The sequence below is a fragment of the Meles meles genome, chromosome 6, assembly GCF_922984935.1.
Source record: "Meles meles chromosome 6, mMelMel3.1 paternal haplotype, whole genome shotgun sequence".
Taxonomy (NCBI): Eukaryota; Metazoa; Chordata; class Mammalia; order Carnivora; family Mustelidae; genus Meles; species Meles meles.
Window position 1 is genome coordinate 51,524,469 of NC_060071.1, and position 15,995 is coordinate 51,540,463.

General features: G+C 41.1%; 1 protein-coding gene across 5 annotated transcripts in view; it reads left to right on the forward strand.

Moving 5' to 3' along the window:
• MAP2K5 (mitogen-activated protein kinase kinase 5) overlaps nucleotides 1-15,995 on the forward strand; it is a 257,796-nt gene that overhangs the window by 133,109 nt on the left and 108,692 nt on the right. For all 5 annotated transcript variants that reach the window (XR_006818657.1, XM_046008023.1, XM_046008025.1 and 2 more), the window contains exons 14-15: nucleotides 4,697-4,770; nucleotides 5,746-5,796. Coding sequence is in view for 4 of the 5 variants with exons in the window: in XM_046008023.1 (XP_045863979.1) it covers nucleotides 4,697-4,770; nucleotides 5,746-5,796 (125 nt within the window). In the remaining variant the exon portion in view is untranslated. The remainder of the gene's footprint in view (nucleotides 1-4,696; nucleotides 4,771-5,745; nucleotides 5,797-15,995) is intronic.

The following is a 15,995-nucleotide window of genomic DNA, read 5'->3' on the forward strand; positions in this document are numbered from 1 at the left end:
TTGTACTATTTGCAGCATATCAATTTTGAATATTAATGACAGATACAACTTCTAAACACTAACCAACTTATTATGGGATTCATAATATATGTAGAAAAGGCAAAACTGTAACAACAGAGACTGGTCTGTGCTTGCCAGAAGTCAGGGAGGAGTCGACTATAAACGGGCACAGGGAACTTTCTGGGGTCACACAAATGTTTTGTATCTTGTTTGTGGTGTGGATACATGGATGTATACATTTGTCAAACTCATCAAACTGTTCAAAATGATTGCAATAAAATTGGTGTTTTAAATGAATAAAATTGATTTTTAAAAGTAAAATAAGAGAAGGAGTTTCTCTTCAGATATTTTTGGCTAGACAGTAGTTAAATCAGAAGCAATCCAGGAGGTTATGTTAGTCTTTTCTGAATGCTGGTCTAAAGACCAGACTCTGTTAGATTGGTTTCCAATTCAGTAGATTTGTGGTGGAATTCAGAAGTTGGCTTTTGGTTTTTGTTTTGTTTTGGTTATTTTTAAATGCACAACCAAGTTTGGGAGCTTTTTAGTTGCGTAATTCTTATTGTTTTTATTATAGGAAGTATGCCAGTTGTTAAGGAAGAGAATCCCATTTCAATTATACATAAGCAGTGTTGTTATCCTGAAATCTCATGTACTGTATTTTGATAAAAGAATATGCCAACAGGTCCCTGGCCACATTTGCCTGAGGGGCAGAGAGCGGGTCTTACTCATGTTTCTCTCCACATCACCTACCATAATATCTGGCACATGTTAATGCATCAGTAAATATTTGTTGAATAAATGTTTTTGAATGACTATGGATTCTTTCCAGAGTGAAAAATGTCATTTAAAAATGTGTTCATTAATAGTGAAATGTATTTATTCTGAAGTATGTACCATTAAGTGGCGAAAGATTCAACTCGTTGTCGGGTCCAGTTCTCTGGACGAGCACATTTCCCCATCTGTTTAGAAGAGATATCATTCATTCACTGTTTGTTCAACAAATGTAGTTTCTTGTCAGTACCAGACACCATTCTAGATACAGTAGCTAACACAACAGATAAGTCCCTGTATTTGTGCAGTTTCCATTTAACAGTAGAGGACAAGACAACAGATTTGCATATACATCTGTGATGGTAGGATATTGCTGTTCCCACTGGGTGACTGGGGAAGGCTTCTCTTAAAAAGATTACATTTGAGTAGAAACCTAAAAGAAACGAAGGAGCAAGCTATGCATATATATATGGGAGCAGAGTATTCCAGGGGCATGGAACGCTGAGGAAGGAGCATGTCTCACAAGGAAGGCAATGAAATGAAGCTTACTACGTAGAGAAAGGAATAGGAAGGGTGTGAGCACAGGGCTAGTGGGGACCAGCTCAGAGATGGCCTCAAAGACTATTATGAGGGCTGCATTTTGTGTTGAGCTGGGAAGCCTCTGGAGGTTTTAGGCAGAAAAATGACATTGTCTGATTTAGTTTTCCAAGGATCTCTTTAAAAAAATTTTTTTAAATAAATAAAAGGATCGCGTTAACCACTATGTTCAACACAGACTGTATAGAGGAAGCATAAATACAAGGAGACCAGTTCGGTAGCCTTGTTGAGGAATGTGTCCACACGGTCTGACAAAAATGCCTCCTCGTGAACATTAAATTGTTTTTATCATTCTACTTACTGCACTTGGGGAATTACCTTCTTTTAGCTAGTATTTTACTGAAATACAGCTAAAGTTGGCTGCAGCAACAACAAATTATTTCCTAAATAGATGAAAATATCCCACTTTTTGTTTATAACAGTTTTGTTGATTATCAGTAGATAATAATACTTTATATTTATGGAGTGTTTGGCCTCTTAAAAGCAGTTTTACATTGGTTATCTCATCTAATCCTCACCATTCTTCAATATTGACATAATAGCTATTATTGTCTCCCTGCAGAGGTAGAAACAAAAACATCACCTGCCTCGTTAAATTCACATGCCAAGTTTGTGGCTGGGCCAAAAAGACAAAAATGCAGGTCCTCTGTCTCCTAGCCTAAATCCATTGTTTTTGTTTAAAGGGGTCTGTTACGTTCAAATGCTATCTCAAGATATTACTGGGAAGGGGGGTTACTTCTATTAGCAAAGTTAGTGTATTATTTAAAAAGCCATTAACCAGTGAGCAAGGTACTGCTGTCAGAAACATACACCCAGAGATGTGTGAAGCATATTCCTGCCCTGTGAACTTACTACTTGGTGTGGAAATACCTACCCCAGTAAATACGGTAAATAACTCTGGTCAAACCCTGTGACATACTTAGTCCCAAACAAATGGCACAATCAGTAAATGCTTTAGCAGTTCAGAGGAAGCCAGGACTCGGTTGGCCTGAGTCGTTAAGGCAACAGGGAGGCGGGGTACTTGAGTTGAAGTATAGGATTCATTCAGGAAATATTGAGGAAGGGGTTCTCAACCTGGGGGCGGGCAGGAGGGAGAGAGGAACACACAGCATGAACAAAGGCTTGGTGATGGAGTGTTCTGTTTCTTCTGAGACCATGATTAAGACAGCCCAGGTGTAATACAAAGGATGTGGGGAGGAGTGGATGTTTACTGCTTTCATAGATGAAGTGTACCCTGAGAAGAAATAGGCTGAGAGGTGAATGTGCAAAAGTCACAGAGCAGGCTTGCATGTAAGTTAAGATCTTGGAGAGCTGAAAAATGCAATGAAGTTCTTATTTACACCTTGCCTTTTAGAGTATAAGCTAGCAATTCTGTTGTTTTATGGCTCCTCTCTCTATTGATCCACCTAAGTCAAAAGTGTATCTGATTAAAGCTAAAGATGTGTTAATTTGGGCGTAGCTTGTGATTTTCAGGCAGCTCCTTCTTCCGGGAGCTCAAAATATTTGTTCATTAACTGTCTCCATCTGATGTGGTGGCTTAAGAGTGGTTTAAAGCTGTCGATATATAAAAGAGCAGGTTGTCCAAAAGAAAAATACTCAAAGTTGAAGGCCTGTAATGAGAATTGGATTTGGAAAATAAGACCAGCCTATGTGGAGTCCAGCATTTCTTTCAGTTCCCCGGACATTTATTGAGTCTCTACCGCAACTGTCTATGAAACGTACATAGGGGGCCAACTCAGAGTTCACATTTAGGTTGGCAGAGGTCAGGGACTATTTGTACTTCCTTAATCGGGGAGAAATGATGTAGTAAACGTGGTAATTTTCATATGGGCATAGTACAAGATTTATCATTCAAATTGTGGAAAGTTGGAGGCAGAGAGACTAGTTGGTAGAAGAACGTACACCAGCCTACACATCGTAACTTGTATTCAGAGACTGCCCCTAAAGGGAGGATAGAGTATGTCTTGTGTGAAGGGCATGCTGCCAAGACCTATTCTATAGCCGACCCCTGATCACTGAAACAGAATGATCAACATTAAATCATACTTTGTGTGTCTGGTTTCCATTCATTTAGTCTCTCATCTGTTCAACAAATATTTATTAAGCACTTACTACAGCCCTGAAACTCTTCTAGGGGCTGGGAATATAGTAGTCAATAAAAGAAAGTTCTTTGTCAGTCAGGCAACATGAAATGAGCGCGTGTACGCGAAAAGTGCCTGGCACATCGCCTGTCACATAGGAAGTAGACTTGAGTAATTGTTGGTTACTGAGTTTGAACTTGAAGTTTGAATTAAGTACCTGCTATTGGCAAGATCCTTTGTTGGGGTTACCTTTTGCGAAGTGGAGGGTCAGGGTGGACGGACTCACATGTTTTTTAATTGTCACATGAAAAAATTGAGTCTCTTGCTCCATTTTGCGGTAATTCGGGTCACATGTTATATTAAATATAACAAGTTGTCCGTTCGAGACCACTTTTGCCATTGAAGATGAAATGTTGAAGCAGGTGCTACTCTGTACCATCGACAGTGGTGTGCTCTTGTCCTGCTGGGATGGTTTTTGTGGGCTCCCTGAATTCCTGAAATGGCTCATTGCTGTCACTGACAATGCTTCACAGAAACCCTTTGTGTCATTATTTAGCAACCAACTGCCTTGGCAAAAGCTATGTCACTTCTTTTGTTAACTCTAACAGCAGTCAAAAGTGATGGAAGAGAAGGAGAAATGAAACAAAGATCGATAGGTGCATATATCCACACACATCCACATGCCTTTTAGACCAGTTTCTGAGTGTTATCTGAAATAGCATTTGTGACCTAAAACCAGGAGATAACAAGACCGCATTCTTTTGTCATTACTTCATTCAGATATGACCTGTTAACAGCAACATAGGAACGATTTTTTTTTCCTTGTTGGCTTCCCTTTGGCCTTACTGCTTCTTAAACGGGAGGAGTAGTTTCACATCAACAGCAAAGCTAAATCTTTTTGTGCAAATTCTTTGCAAGATTACATTTTCTTATCCACCTACTTTTCCTCAAAGCCTGGGGATAGGATGATGGATGCATTTACTGTTGTGGGAAGCCAAGATTTTATTTGACTTTCAGTTGAAATAAACCCTTGCTTCCATAGAAACCAGAAATGGTTGGAAGTGAAGGAGTTAGGACCTTACATTTTGCCTCCAGATAAAATGCTTTGCATTAAATTTGTGATTAGAATTCCGGGTTGAACAGATGATGTCATTTCTGCAGTATGGTATGGTGTGCACACGTGCTTTTTGAAAACACGCGCTGTAAATACAGAATTAGTTACGTGGACTTTTCTGATTCCTCTTTAGATGTAAAACCCTCCAATATGCTAGTAAACACAAGAGGACAGGTCAAGCTGTGTGATTTCGGAGTTAGCACTCAGGTAGGTCTCTTTTTATTTTTTTTTTCTCCCAGGTTGCTGTCCTTTCTGCAACATTCACTTTTTATTTTCAGTCTTACTTTTTGGATTGAAAAATCACCTAGCTGCCAGACAAACAGAACTGTGCATCTTCTCCTCGGCTGGGAGTGTGTTATTCATTTTTAATCTCTGAGCGCGTTTCCTTCATCAGAATATGATTGTTCATTGTTTAATGACAGTAAAAACTGCTGATATTGTAATTACTACTTACGAATAGCAAACTTCATTGATATGCAGCTTTGATATGAAAGCGTTTTGACCAGACAAAAGGGAGGGCAGAGTGGGAGCTGTGCCTGGGGAGCCCAACTGGCCCACAATAAAAATTAATATTGGGAGCAACAATGGTGGAGGGCCATTACAATGTGCAGCACAAATTTTAATTAATTTCCATTTTGGGCCTCCCCTGAGAACCCCGGTGATAGTGACCCATGAGCGTGCTGTGATGTTGATTTGAATTGCAGCCACCTTTACTCCCAGCCAAACACGAAGACCAAAGCGAAGGTCATCGTTGTATTATGGGCTGTCAAAGTCTGTTATCCCTCCAGCGTATTTAGTGTTCATTCCATTCTAGCAAAGCACAGGCTTCATTCACATCTTGAGCCATCTGACTAAAAAATGAGTGTGTTCTGATTCTACTTCAAATTGACTTTTTATATCAGGCGGGTTTGGGGTACTAAAGCGATAAGCATCCTGCTTAAGTGAATTGTTTAAGGTTATCTGCTATAAACTGTAATGCTGTGCTTGTCTAAATTGGAAATCACATTCAAAAGAAAAGAGGGATTTAATCATTTTTAATGCCTTTGTAGATAAATTTGTTCCCTTTTACATAATTTTTAGTTGATTTATAGAAATGATGATTGTAGGTTAAATGAGGAATAATTGCCCATTTTATTTCCACATTATCTTTATATTGTTCTAACAGACTGTTTTGTCTCATAGCTGGTGAATTCTATAGCCAAGACGTATGTTGGAACAAACGCTTATATGGCGGTAAGTAAACTTATGCAAAAATAACATTTAAAACCAACATCTTTATCTTTATGTACATGGTAATGTAGAATTCTTGAATTAATTCAACAGCTTTATCCTAACAGATCATAAATTACAAAGTCAATCCAGTCATGATCTGATTTTTAAATCTTTCTAAAAGGCATTGAGGTTTTTACAGGAGCTGCCAACTTATCTTTTTAGTTGACTTAACTATTTGGTTCGAGTGTGAAATTGCTGAGTTTTGAAGTTTAATCCTACAGAAAAATGGCCCCTTAGAGTACATGGGCCACTTCGCTACATTGTTTACCTAATTAACCCCTCAAGTATCCCAAAATATCAGTTGATAAGATCGGTTGGTTTTTTCCCAGGAATACAAACACGCTTTGTTACCTGATCAAAATTAAATTTTTGACACGACCAACTCTTACTTACAGATCTCTGAACGTAGAGGTTGGGCAGGAAATTTTCTCTCTCAAACATGTAATAATCTGTATTCTGTTTACATGTTGGGTTCATGTCTGTCGGATTAATTCCTCTGACATGAATTTACCACATATAAAAATTAGAAGCCTAAAACTGTTTCAAAGACCCAATGGACTTGGCTTCAGCCTTTCCCTTTTTTTTCTACCTTTTAAGTAAGGGAAGTCATTTGGGGCACAAATGCTTTTGTTTTTTTAGTTTCCACAGTCACTTCAAGAGGGGGTGGTTGGGAGAGACAAGTAGGAAGGTTTTCTAGTATCATTTTTGGAGCCAAGTTTTGTTTTAACACCTTAAGGCCTTTTTTTTTTTAAATGAGGATTCTGGATTTACTCAGTCTGTTTTACTTCCAATAGTCTTTATATGAAGTTAAGCAATATTAGTATGGATGGAACCCTGGCTCTTATTCTCAGTTCATATATTATCTTGATAAAAAGATATTAATATGGATGGAACTCTGGATCTTATTCTCAGAACAGGATGTGCCTTTTTTTTTTTTATTGAGGTATCAGAATAGTTAATTTTTGTCTTGCCTGGTTTTTAAAGAAAATTCATTCTATCTCATTTTCCTAGGTAATGGGGAAAAATATTAACCTCTAAAGTCATCGTGTCTGTTTATATAAAACATAATCGCCCTCTTGGCTCTACCAGGTTAGCGAGATTGGTGAGCCACTTTCACAATTAATAAACCCCTACCAGATGCCACAGTTTCCGTCCTTGAAAGAATTACGGAACACTGTGATTTAAAAATAAATAAATAAAACTACTATAAATGAAACAACTTATCATCTACCCATCATGTTTTTAGTAGCTTTAAATTGCCGTAATAATTAAATTGCATTATGTTTGAATGTACAAATCTAGATTACAGTTGTCTTTCCCAGGTGTACGATAAAGAAATTACCTTTTTCCCTTTTCGTTTATGGATGAATGTGATGCGTCCATCTGTTAATTGAATATGTGAGGACTAAAATTATGAAATGTTAGCTCAGATTGGCACAGCTAAAATTGCTTTGCTTCTTGGGTGAGTGAATCCTAGTCTTCAGCTTTATAGTTCAGGCTGTGAAAAGCATAAGATACCAAGAAAGCCCAGAGTGATAGCCCAACAATGAGCTTTGCTCAGTCCAGCAGACTCTCGCTGGTGTGAGATCAGAGGTTGGGGTGGGAGAAAGTAGTAATAACATTATTCTGTTACGGGTCTTAATCCCTGCCTGAGATACCACAAGATCCTATTATAGAACCACCATTGAGGACAACTGGGTGAAGGGTGCACAGAACTTCCCTGTATATAGTTTTTTCCACTCGTGAATCAATATATATTTCAAAATTTAAAAATTAGGTCAGAAAGGGAAGTTTCATTGGAACGTGGCCACGCCCTTCTGTTTGCGTGTCGGCTCTGGCTGCGTTGGGGATACAGTGGCCGAGTGGAGTCACCGTGACAGTTGCAGCAGAGACCATATGGCCCACAGAGGGAGAAATATTTATGCTCTGGCCATGTACAGAAAAAGTTAGCCAACCTCTGGCCTATCCCCGAGAAAGCTGTATCTGACACTGAGTACCAGCGGTCCATCAACTAGCATTGACTGAGCATGCTATTAGCCGGGTCACAGCGGAACCATTCGAAGCCACAGAAGATGTGGGTGAAATGGGAAGCTTGGCATTAGATGTGGGTACATCATGTGAGACCTAAGAAAGACTTAAGTTGTATCAAACATACATTTAGAGAGTAAGAAGGCATACAATGTTGATTTGGATGATTTAACAGTACGTGAAAAGGATACTTACTAAAAGAGATCACTATGGAGGGAGGAGCAAAGACTTAGAAATAGAAGATAATGTGATATCATTGGGGGTGGGAGGTAGGGCAGAGGACAAGTAATAAGTTGTGGGAATATACAGTTAGAGGTCAGCTGGTATGATACCCTTATAATAGCTAATATTTAACCCATGTGCCAGTCATTCTTTTAAACTCTTACATGTATAAATGCTTTAAATCTTTACAACAACCCTCTCAGGTAAGTAATATCATTTTCATCTTACAGATGAAAAAACAGGGATGAGAGGTTAAGTAGCTTACTCAAGTTCATACATCTAATAAGTGGCAGAGTCAGGATTCAGACCTAAGTCATCTGTCTCCAGAGACTTAACGTCTAACTGCTGTGCCTCTCCCTGTGTCCAGATTATGTCTGGACTGATTGTGATCTAGATTGTGATCTTCGGAGGGGCAGGGTTTATTCTGCTCATTCTCTATATCTGGTCCTACACACAGGGCTAGATGAATGAATTAGTTCTTGAAAGCTGCCTTCCCAGCATGACTCATTCACTAATTATAAGCAGAACATTTAACTTTTCATATTAAGTATTTCCATTGCACTGTATGGTATAGAAGATCCCCAAATTACCCAAACACAGTCAACTAGGCTGCTCAAATATTGGAAAGAAAATAAATCAAAGAAATAGCACTGCATGTGCAATCTCACTTCATTCTTCTATAGTGTAAAGTGTAAGGGATAGGAAAATGATAATTAGGAAAGAGGGCAGGTTTCTTAAGATCCTTAGTCATGAAAAAGTAATACTGATTAACTATTTATGGGCACGTTAAGGGGTGGGACTTACAGGAGACTTGGAAAGTCATCTGGCCTAACCTCCTCATTGACCCATGTGATCGGAAAGTGGATGGCAAGTCCAAGGACATACCACATTTTAGGGGCAGATATTTAGGTCCGGTAGACACTTTAAGCCAATGTAAGAAAGATTTTCAGCTTCATTTTAAAAGGACCTAATCCAGCAGGATTACAAGAGAAGTTGAGAAGGCTCGAGGGGCTCACATTAAACCATTTCTCAGATATTTTGATTACTAAAAATCTTACCATCTTTTAAACATAGAAGTCCCTAAACTTCAACCCATTGTTCAGTCATTGTGGTTTGTTTACTGTTATAATTTTTTTTTGTTTTTTTTTTTTAAAGACTTTATTTTTTTGACAGGCAGAGATTATAAGTAGGCAGAGAGGCAGGCAGAGGAAGGGTTGGGGGGGAAGGGGAAGCAGTCTCCCTGCTGAGCAGAGAGCCCGATGTGGGGCTCGATCCCAGGACCCCGGGATCATGACCCAAGCCGAAGGCAGAGGCTTTAACCCACTGGGCTACCCAGGCACCCCTACTGTTATAATGTTTTAATCAAATATACGTTTGACATTATTATGAATAAAGTTTTAAAATTAAAATCTTACCCAAATACTTGTGCTTTGTGATCAGAAGGTCCTTCAAGAGGCACCTGGATAGCCCAGTCAGTGAAGTGTCTGACTCTTGATTTCAGCCCAGGTCATGATCTCAGGGTCGTGAGATCCAGCTCTGCATTCGGCTCCGTGCTCAGCATGGAGTCTGCTTGGGATTCTCTCCTTCTGCCCCTCTCCCTGCTCATGCACTCTCTCTTTCTCAAACAAATAAATAAAATCTTTAAAAAAGGAAGTGCGTCAAAACAACTATTTTTTATCTCCTGAACATTTTTCCCACCTGGGCTGTTCTTGTCCTGGGAAATTACCTTTACCCAGAATGAAACCTATACAGATGACATAATACAGTGACCCTGGCCATGGTCATGCAGTGATGGTCGTGGCAATGGTGGTGATCAAAAGGATCAAAAAGGCATTTACTGAGCATTCCCATGTGACAGGTACTAAATCAAGCACATCAAATGGAGTCACGTAATCTTCACACAGCCCTGTGAAGTATATGTATTATTATTGTCTTCATTTTATCGATAAGGAAACCGGAGGTGAAATAAATTCATCCCAGGGTCTCAGAGCTGAGAGTCAAGATTTAATGAGGACACCACCTTCTTGTTTCTGGTAACAGCAGGTTGGGCTATTTGGACCAACTCTCCCACTGAAAAATGCTAGGTAAACTACGTTAAAAATCATCTCAAATGCACCGAAGAGCTAAAACGACAATGGCAATTCCGCCAGGACAATTTTCAGATGGAATCCTGTAACAGAGGGGAAAGCAGAATGCTGGAGCACCAAACCTACTTCTTCCTGAGGGCATGTGCCTGGACCGCAGCTGTGAATGCTCTGGGGTCCTCCTAAGGCAGAGGGTCTCAGAGGAGGAGGAGATCCCTACGGATCTCAGAGGAGATTTTCTCCCCATCATGCTGGAGATCCAAAGGGCTCACCCTTTGGCGAACCAGAGCCAAAGCTGTGGCTGCTCCTCCTCCCCCAGTCCCAGGGAACAAAAAAGAAGGCCTCTCAGAGCCACGCAGAGAAGCAGGGGAAGAGGAAAAGGGGGAAAGTTGCAGCCATAGACCAACTCTGACACAGATTTACACCGAGTATTTATATTCGTGGCGCGAGTTGGAAAAGGGGCTTCATGCTAAGAACCTGGTTTGAGGTGAGCACACTACCCTGTGGCTCAGAGAATCTCTCCAGAATGTCCTCAAGCGCAAAAACTGGCAAGTAGTCAACAGAAAGCAGACACACAAGGAAACAAGGCAACATGAAGAAGAACCAGCAGGAACAACAGATACACACACTCTTCACATCACAGATTTTAAAAGTGAGATAGTAGATTGAGAACATCTCAAACAAAACTACTAGATTAAGATGTAAAAACTCACTACTTGGTAGCATATTGGCCACAGCAGAAGGGAGAATTCATGGTGTGGAAGATGGAGTTAGAGCATTCTGACCTTGGAACTCTGGGCTAACCAGTATGTTCTACTACCCACAGGGATCTGGCCAACTTAAAAAAAAAGAAGAATTCTCCCTTGTTTGTGATACATATTTTGATTGCTTACTAACCTAAAATATTTGTACATACTTCGTTAATTTTGTGAGTAGTGTAACCCTGAGCAGAAATTGTTTATCAGAAGAGATAAGGGATGCCCCTTGGAACAAGCCACAGAGGGTAACAGGAAGGAGTGCCGTGTTACCCTTTCAGATCCTCTATAAACTCTGCTTTTCATACCACCACCACTCCCTTCTGTTCTCAGGAAGAACAGACCAGTATCCGCGCTGCCCCCTGCCCCGCCCCGCACCACGCTTAAACCTCAGTACGGAAGTGCTGGGGATGGGAGTCCTGTTTTTCCTGTTATTTAGCTTCCCACACTGGTGACAGCTCCCATGTCAGAATGTAGCACAGCTTTTGATTTTTAACTGCAAAATGTCTGTCACAGATCTTCCATCAGTAATGTGGTACCTGATGTTTGGTATTGTGTTTGTTTTATTTTGTTTTGTTTGACATGGGAAAGGACAGGGCAGGCTATCTTGGCTTCAAGTGCGAGAACAGATTTGAGTTGTGCAGCCTCAGGCCATCAAGTCCTGGCTCCCTAAATTCAGAGTGAATTGGGGCTCATCTTGTGGCTGTGTCTGTTTCAGGGGCCTGGGCGCATTTCCCAGTCTTTATCTGCTGTACCAGCTCTTCAGGTAGACCTGGAGAGCTGGCTACCTACTTTCACTGAGCATTCATGCTTGAGCACAGCATCACAACAGTGATCTCATTTTGTGAGTTTAGTGCAAAGATGATTTCTCCAGTGAGAGGTTGTTAGAATCTCATCCTTAAGGAGCCTCTTACTTGCCACCTGTGACCATTAACACTGATTTTTTCTTTTTAAATTTAATTCCGTTTTTTCATGCTTTATGCTTTATGTATTTTTTTAAAGAGTGATTTATTTGAGAGAGAGAAAGAACGTGCATGAACTGGCAGGGGGAGGGTGGGCAGAGGGAGAGAGAGAGTTTTAGGCTCCACACCCAACATGGAACCAGACACAGGGTTCAGTCTCACAACCCTGAGATCATGACCTGAGCCAAAAACCAAGAGTCAGATGATGCTCAACCGACTGAGCCACCCAGATGCCCCTGTTTTTTCATGCTCTATTTTCAGCTTCCAGTTTGCATTTGTTTGGATAGTTCAATGGGCAAATGTTTTGAATGTATTTAATCTTGGTTTTGATCCTGCCAAAGTATTTTTGTATCTGGACTCCCCTTGCCTTTGTTTGCTTGTTCTGTTCTCTGTGTGAGTGCTATAGAGTGATAACTGTCAGCGAGGGGAATGAAGGACAGGAGAGAGTAAGGACAGGAGGAACAGGGAGGAAGCCACCATTTGGTTACTTTTTCAAGAATTCTGGAGGATTTTAGGATTTTCTTGTTTGCTAGATGTTCTTGATGGGCATGAATAGCAATAATATTGGGGAAGTTATATTAGTAGAACACTCCAGGGGACTTAATAATTGGCACATGCTTTAAACCAAATGTGCAGTAAACGCGTATAACATCCCTTCAAGGCAACATACCGTGACTGCTCCCCGGTTGTGTGCCCGCCGTGGTACTAGGTATGAGATGAGTAAGACACTTTCTTGGCCTCTTAGGAGAAACAGGCTGGTAATCGGGTGGTTACAACACAGTGCAGTGTATTAATATTAAAGACACAAACGACAGGGGCGCCTGGGTGGCTCAGTGGTTTAGGCTGCTGCCTTCGGCTCAGGTCATGATCTCAGGGTCCTGGGATCGAGCCCCGCATCGGGCTCTCTGCTCAGCAGGGAGCCTGCTTCCCTCTCACTCTCTCTGCCTACTTGTGATCTCTCTCTGTCAAATAAATAAATAAAATCTTAAAAAAAAAAAAAAGACACAAACGACATTTTCATGAAGGACAGAGGCAAGAATTTGTTAATTCTTCCTGAGAAATAGAGGAACATTTCACCAAAAAACAGGTGACCCATGAGCAGGGCCTTTGTAAAAGAAGTGTTCACTAAGCAGAGAGGAGGAAGACAGGTCTTTGCCTCTGTAGGGAATGTGGAAATGTTTAGTGACTGAGCTGAGTATACCAAAGAATCAGCCGGAAAAATTATTTTTTATTTTTAAAATTTTTTCAAGTTTTTTTTTTTTTAAGATTTTATTTCTTTGTCAGAGAGAGAGACAGAGAGTGAGCACAAGCAGGGGAGGGGGGGTGGCAGGCAGAGGGAGAAGCAGGCACCCTGCTGAGCAAGGAGCCTGATGTGGGACTCGATCCCAGGACCCCGGGATCATGACCTGAGCTGAAAGCAGATGCTTAACCCACTGAGCCACCCAAGCATCCTGAGGAATTATTTTTTAAAATGAATACTGAAGGGGGTGCCTGGGTGGCTCAGTCAGTTAAGCATCTACCTTCATTACCTCAGGGTCCTGGGATCAAGTCCCGCATCTTCTCCCTCTTCCTCTGCCCTCCTTCCCATTTGTTCTCTCTCACTCTTGGTCAAATAAATAAATAAAATCTTTTTTAAAAAAATGAACTGAAGGCTGTATTTTGAGAAATACTGACCACATCGAGATTAGTGTGTGGCTCTTCTGACTTCTGGTTCTGAGGGCAGTTTGACACACTAGAAAGAGCCCTCATTTTGCAGTCAAACATACCTGGGTTTGAATCCTGGCTGTGTTCCTAAACGAATATGCCTACTGCTAACCCACAGCTCTGGACTTCAGCAAGTCACTTAATCTTATGAAGCCTCAGTTTCTACATCTATAAAATAAAGGCAGTAATACCTAACTTTGCAAGATTGTCCAAAGCTGTAGAGGGTGCAAAGTATCTAGTCCAGTGTTTGGTCATTACATGGTAGTTAATACTATCTTTATATAGTGGGTGCAAACTAGACCTCTCTATGCCTCCTTTTCCTTATCTGTTAGAAGGGGATAGTAATAGTACCAATCTAATATGGGTGTTTATGATTCTGAAATGACACATGCATGAACAGCACTTAATGCCAAGCATATGGAAATTCTTTAGTAAATGCACACGGTGGTCTTGTTGATGATGGTGGTGGTGGTGGTGGTGATATTCCTGTAACTGATCAGCTGCTTTCATCCTAGTCCCTATTGAACTAGCTGGGGTTGGATAATGGGTTCTTTCATGTATGAACTAGAGCTTCAGAAATGATGGGGTAGGGGATTTGAACTTAAAAGTAAAAGTACTGAGGAATTGGAATGACCATGTTTCTTAGCAGCTGAGAGAGATGGTCAGATGACATTTGACCCAGGGGAAGAATTGTTCTTGGTGGGAAAGGGGTTTTATAAATTAAAGAAATAAATAAAGGGAGGGAAATAAGACGATCCATCCTGCTACTCCAGGACAGGGCTTTATGTAATTTTATGGCAAGTGGTCCCAGAAGAAGGCAACAAGTATATTGAGGTAGCCTGATAGGTGTGGGCAGAAAGTAGGTCACAAATTCTGGGTCCCAGCTAAGCCACCTCCCTGAGATGTAGGACTGTGCCAATGACCTGAGAGCACCAGGCTCACATCTTCCTCTCCCCTGGTGTATCCTCTGCTGCTGAGTGGTGGATACCTCCTTCCTCCATGTGCAGTGGACCAGGCTGATCCTGGCCCCAAATACTCTTCAGGACTCCCATGAAAGCTCCCAAAGGCTGATGCCAGTGGTTGCCACCAGGAACTCCATGGGTGGACCCACGAACAGAATGGTGCCCTGAAGGTCAGGAGGCATGGGTCCCAAGCCTCCCATGTCCAGCTCTCTAACCTTCAACGACTGTTGCACCTCCATGAGACTTTGGTTTCTCTTATTCGTGTGCTGCCGTGTTCATTCAAAAGATTGCTGCAAAGTACTATACTGAATGCTAGATCCTGGAGGGATGGAAACACCAGGCTGCACCCACTTCGCTATGGAACTGTTCTTGTTGAAGTAGAGAGTGTGCCTGTGGTGGCTTTCTAGACCGTGTATTGGTACATGTCTTGCATGAAGGACCAGTTGTCCCAGATGGACCTTTCAAACTGTTCCTTGGTTTATATCAAAAGAAACCCTGATAGAATCCTAGAGGAGAACATAGGCAGTAACCTCTTTGATATCAGCCACAGCAACTTCTTTCAAGATATGTCTCCAAAGCCCAAGGAAACAAAAGCAAAAATGAACTTTTGGGACTTCATCAAGATCAAAAGTTTCTGCACAGCAAAGGAAACAGTCAACAAAACAAAAAGGCAACCCACGGAATGGGAGAAGATATTTGCAAATGACAGTACAGACAAAAGGTTGATATCCAGGATCTATAAAGAACTTCTCAAACTCAACACACACAAAACAGATAATCATATCCAAAAATGGGCAGAAGATATGAACAGACACTTCTCCAACGAAGACATACAAATGGCTATCAGACACATGAAAAAATGTTCATCATCACTAGCCATCAGGGAGATTCAAATTAAAACCACATTGAGATACCACCTGACACCAGTTAGAATGGCCAAAATTAGCAAGACAGGAAACAACGTGTGTTGGAGAGGATGTGGAGAAAGGGGAACCCTCTTACACTGTTGGTGGGAATGCAAGTTAGTGCAGCCACTTTGGAGAACAGTGTGGAGACTCCTGAAGAAATTAAGAATAGAGCTTCCCTATGACCCTGCAATTGCACTGCTGGGTATTTACCCCAAAGATACAGATGTAGTGAAAAGAAGGGCCATCTGTACCCCAATGTTTATTGCAGCAATGGCCACGGTCGCCAAACTGTGGAAAGAACCAAGATGCCCTTCAACGGATGAATGGATAAGGAAGATGTGGTCCATATACACAATGGAGTATTATGCCTCCATCAGAAAGGACGAATACCCAACTTTTGTAGCAACATGGACAGGACTGGAAGAGATTATGCTGAGCGAAATAAGTCAAGCAGAGAGAGTCAAGTATCATATGGTCTCACTTATTTGTGGAGCATAACAAATAACATGGAGGACATGGGGAGATGGAGAGGAGA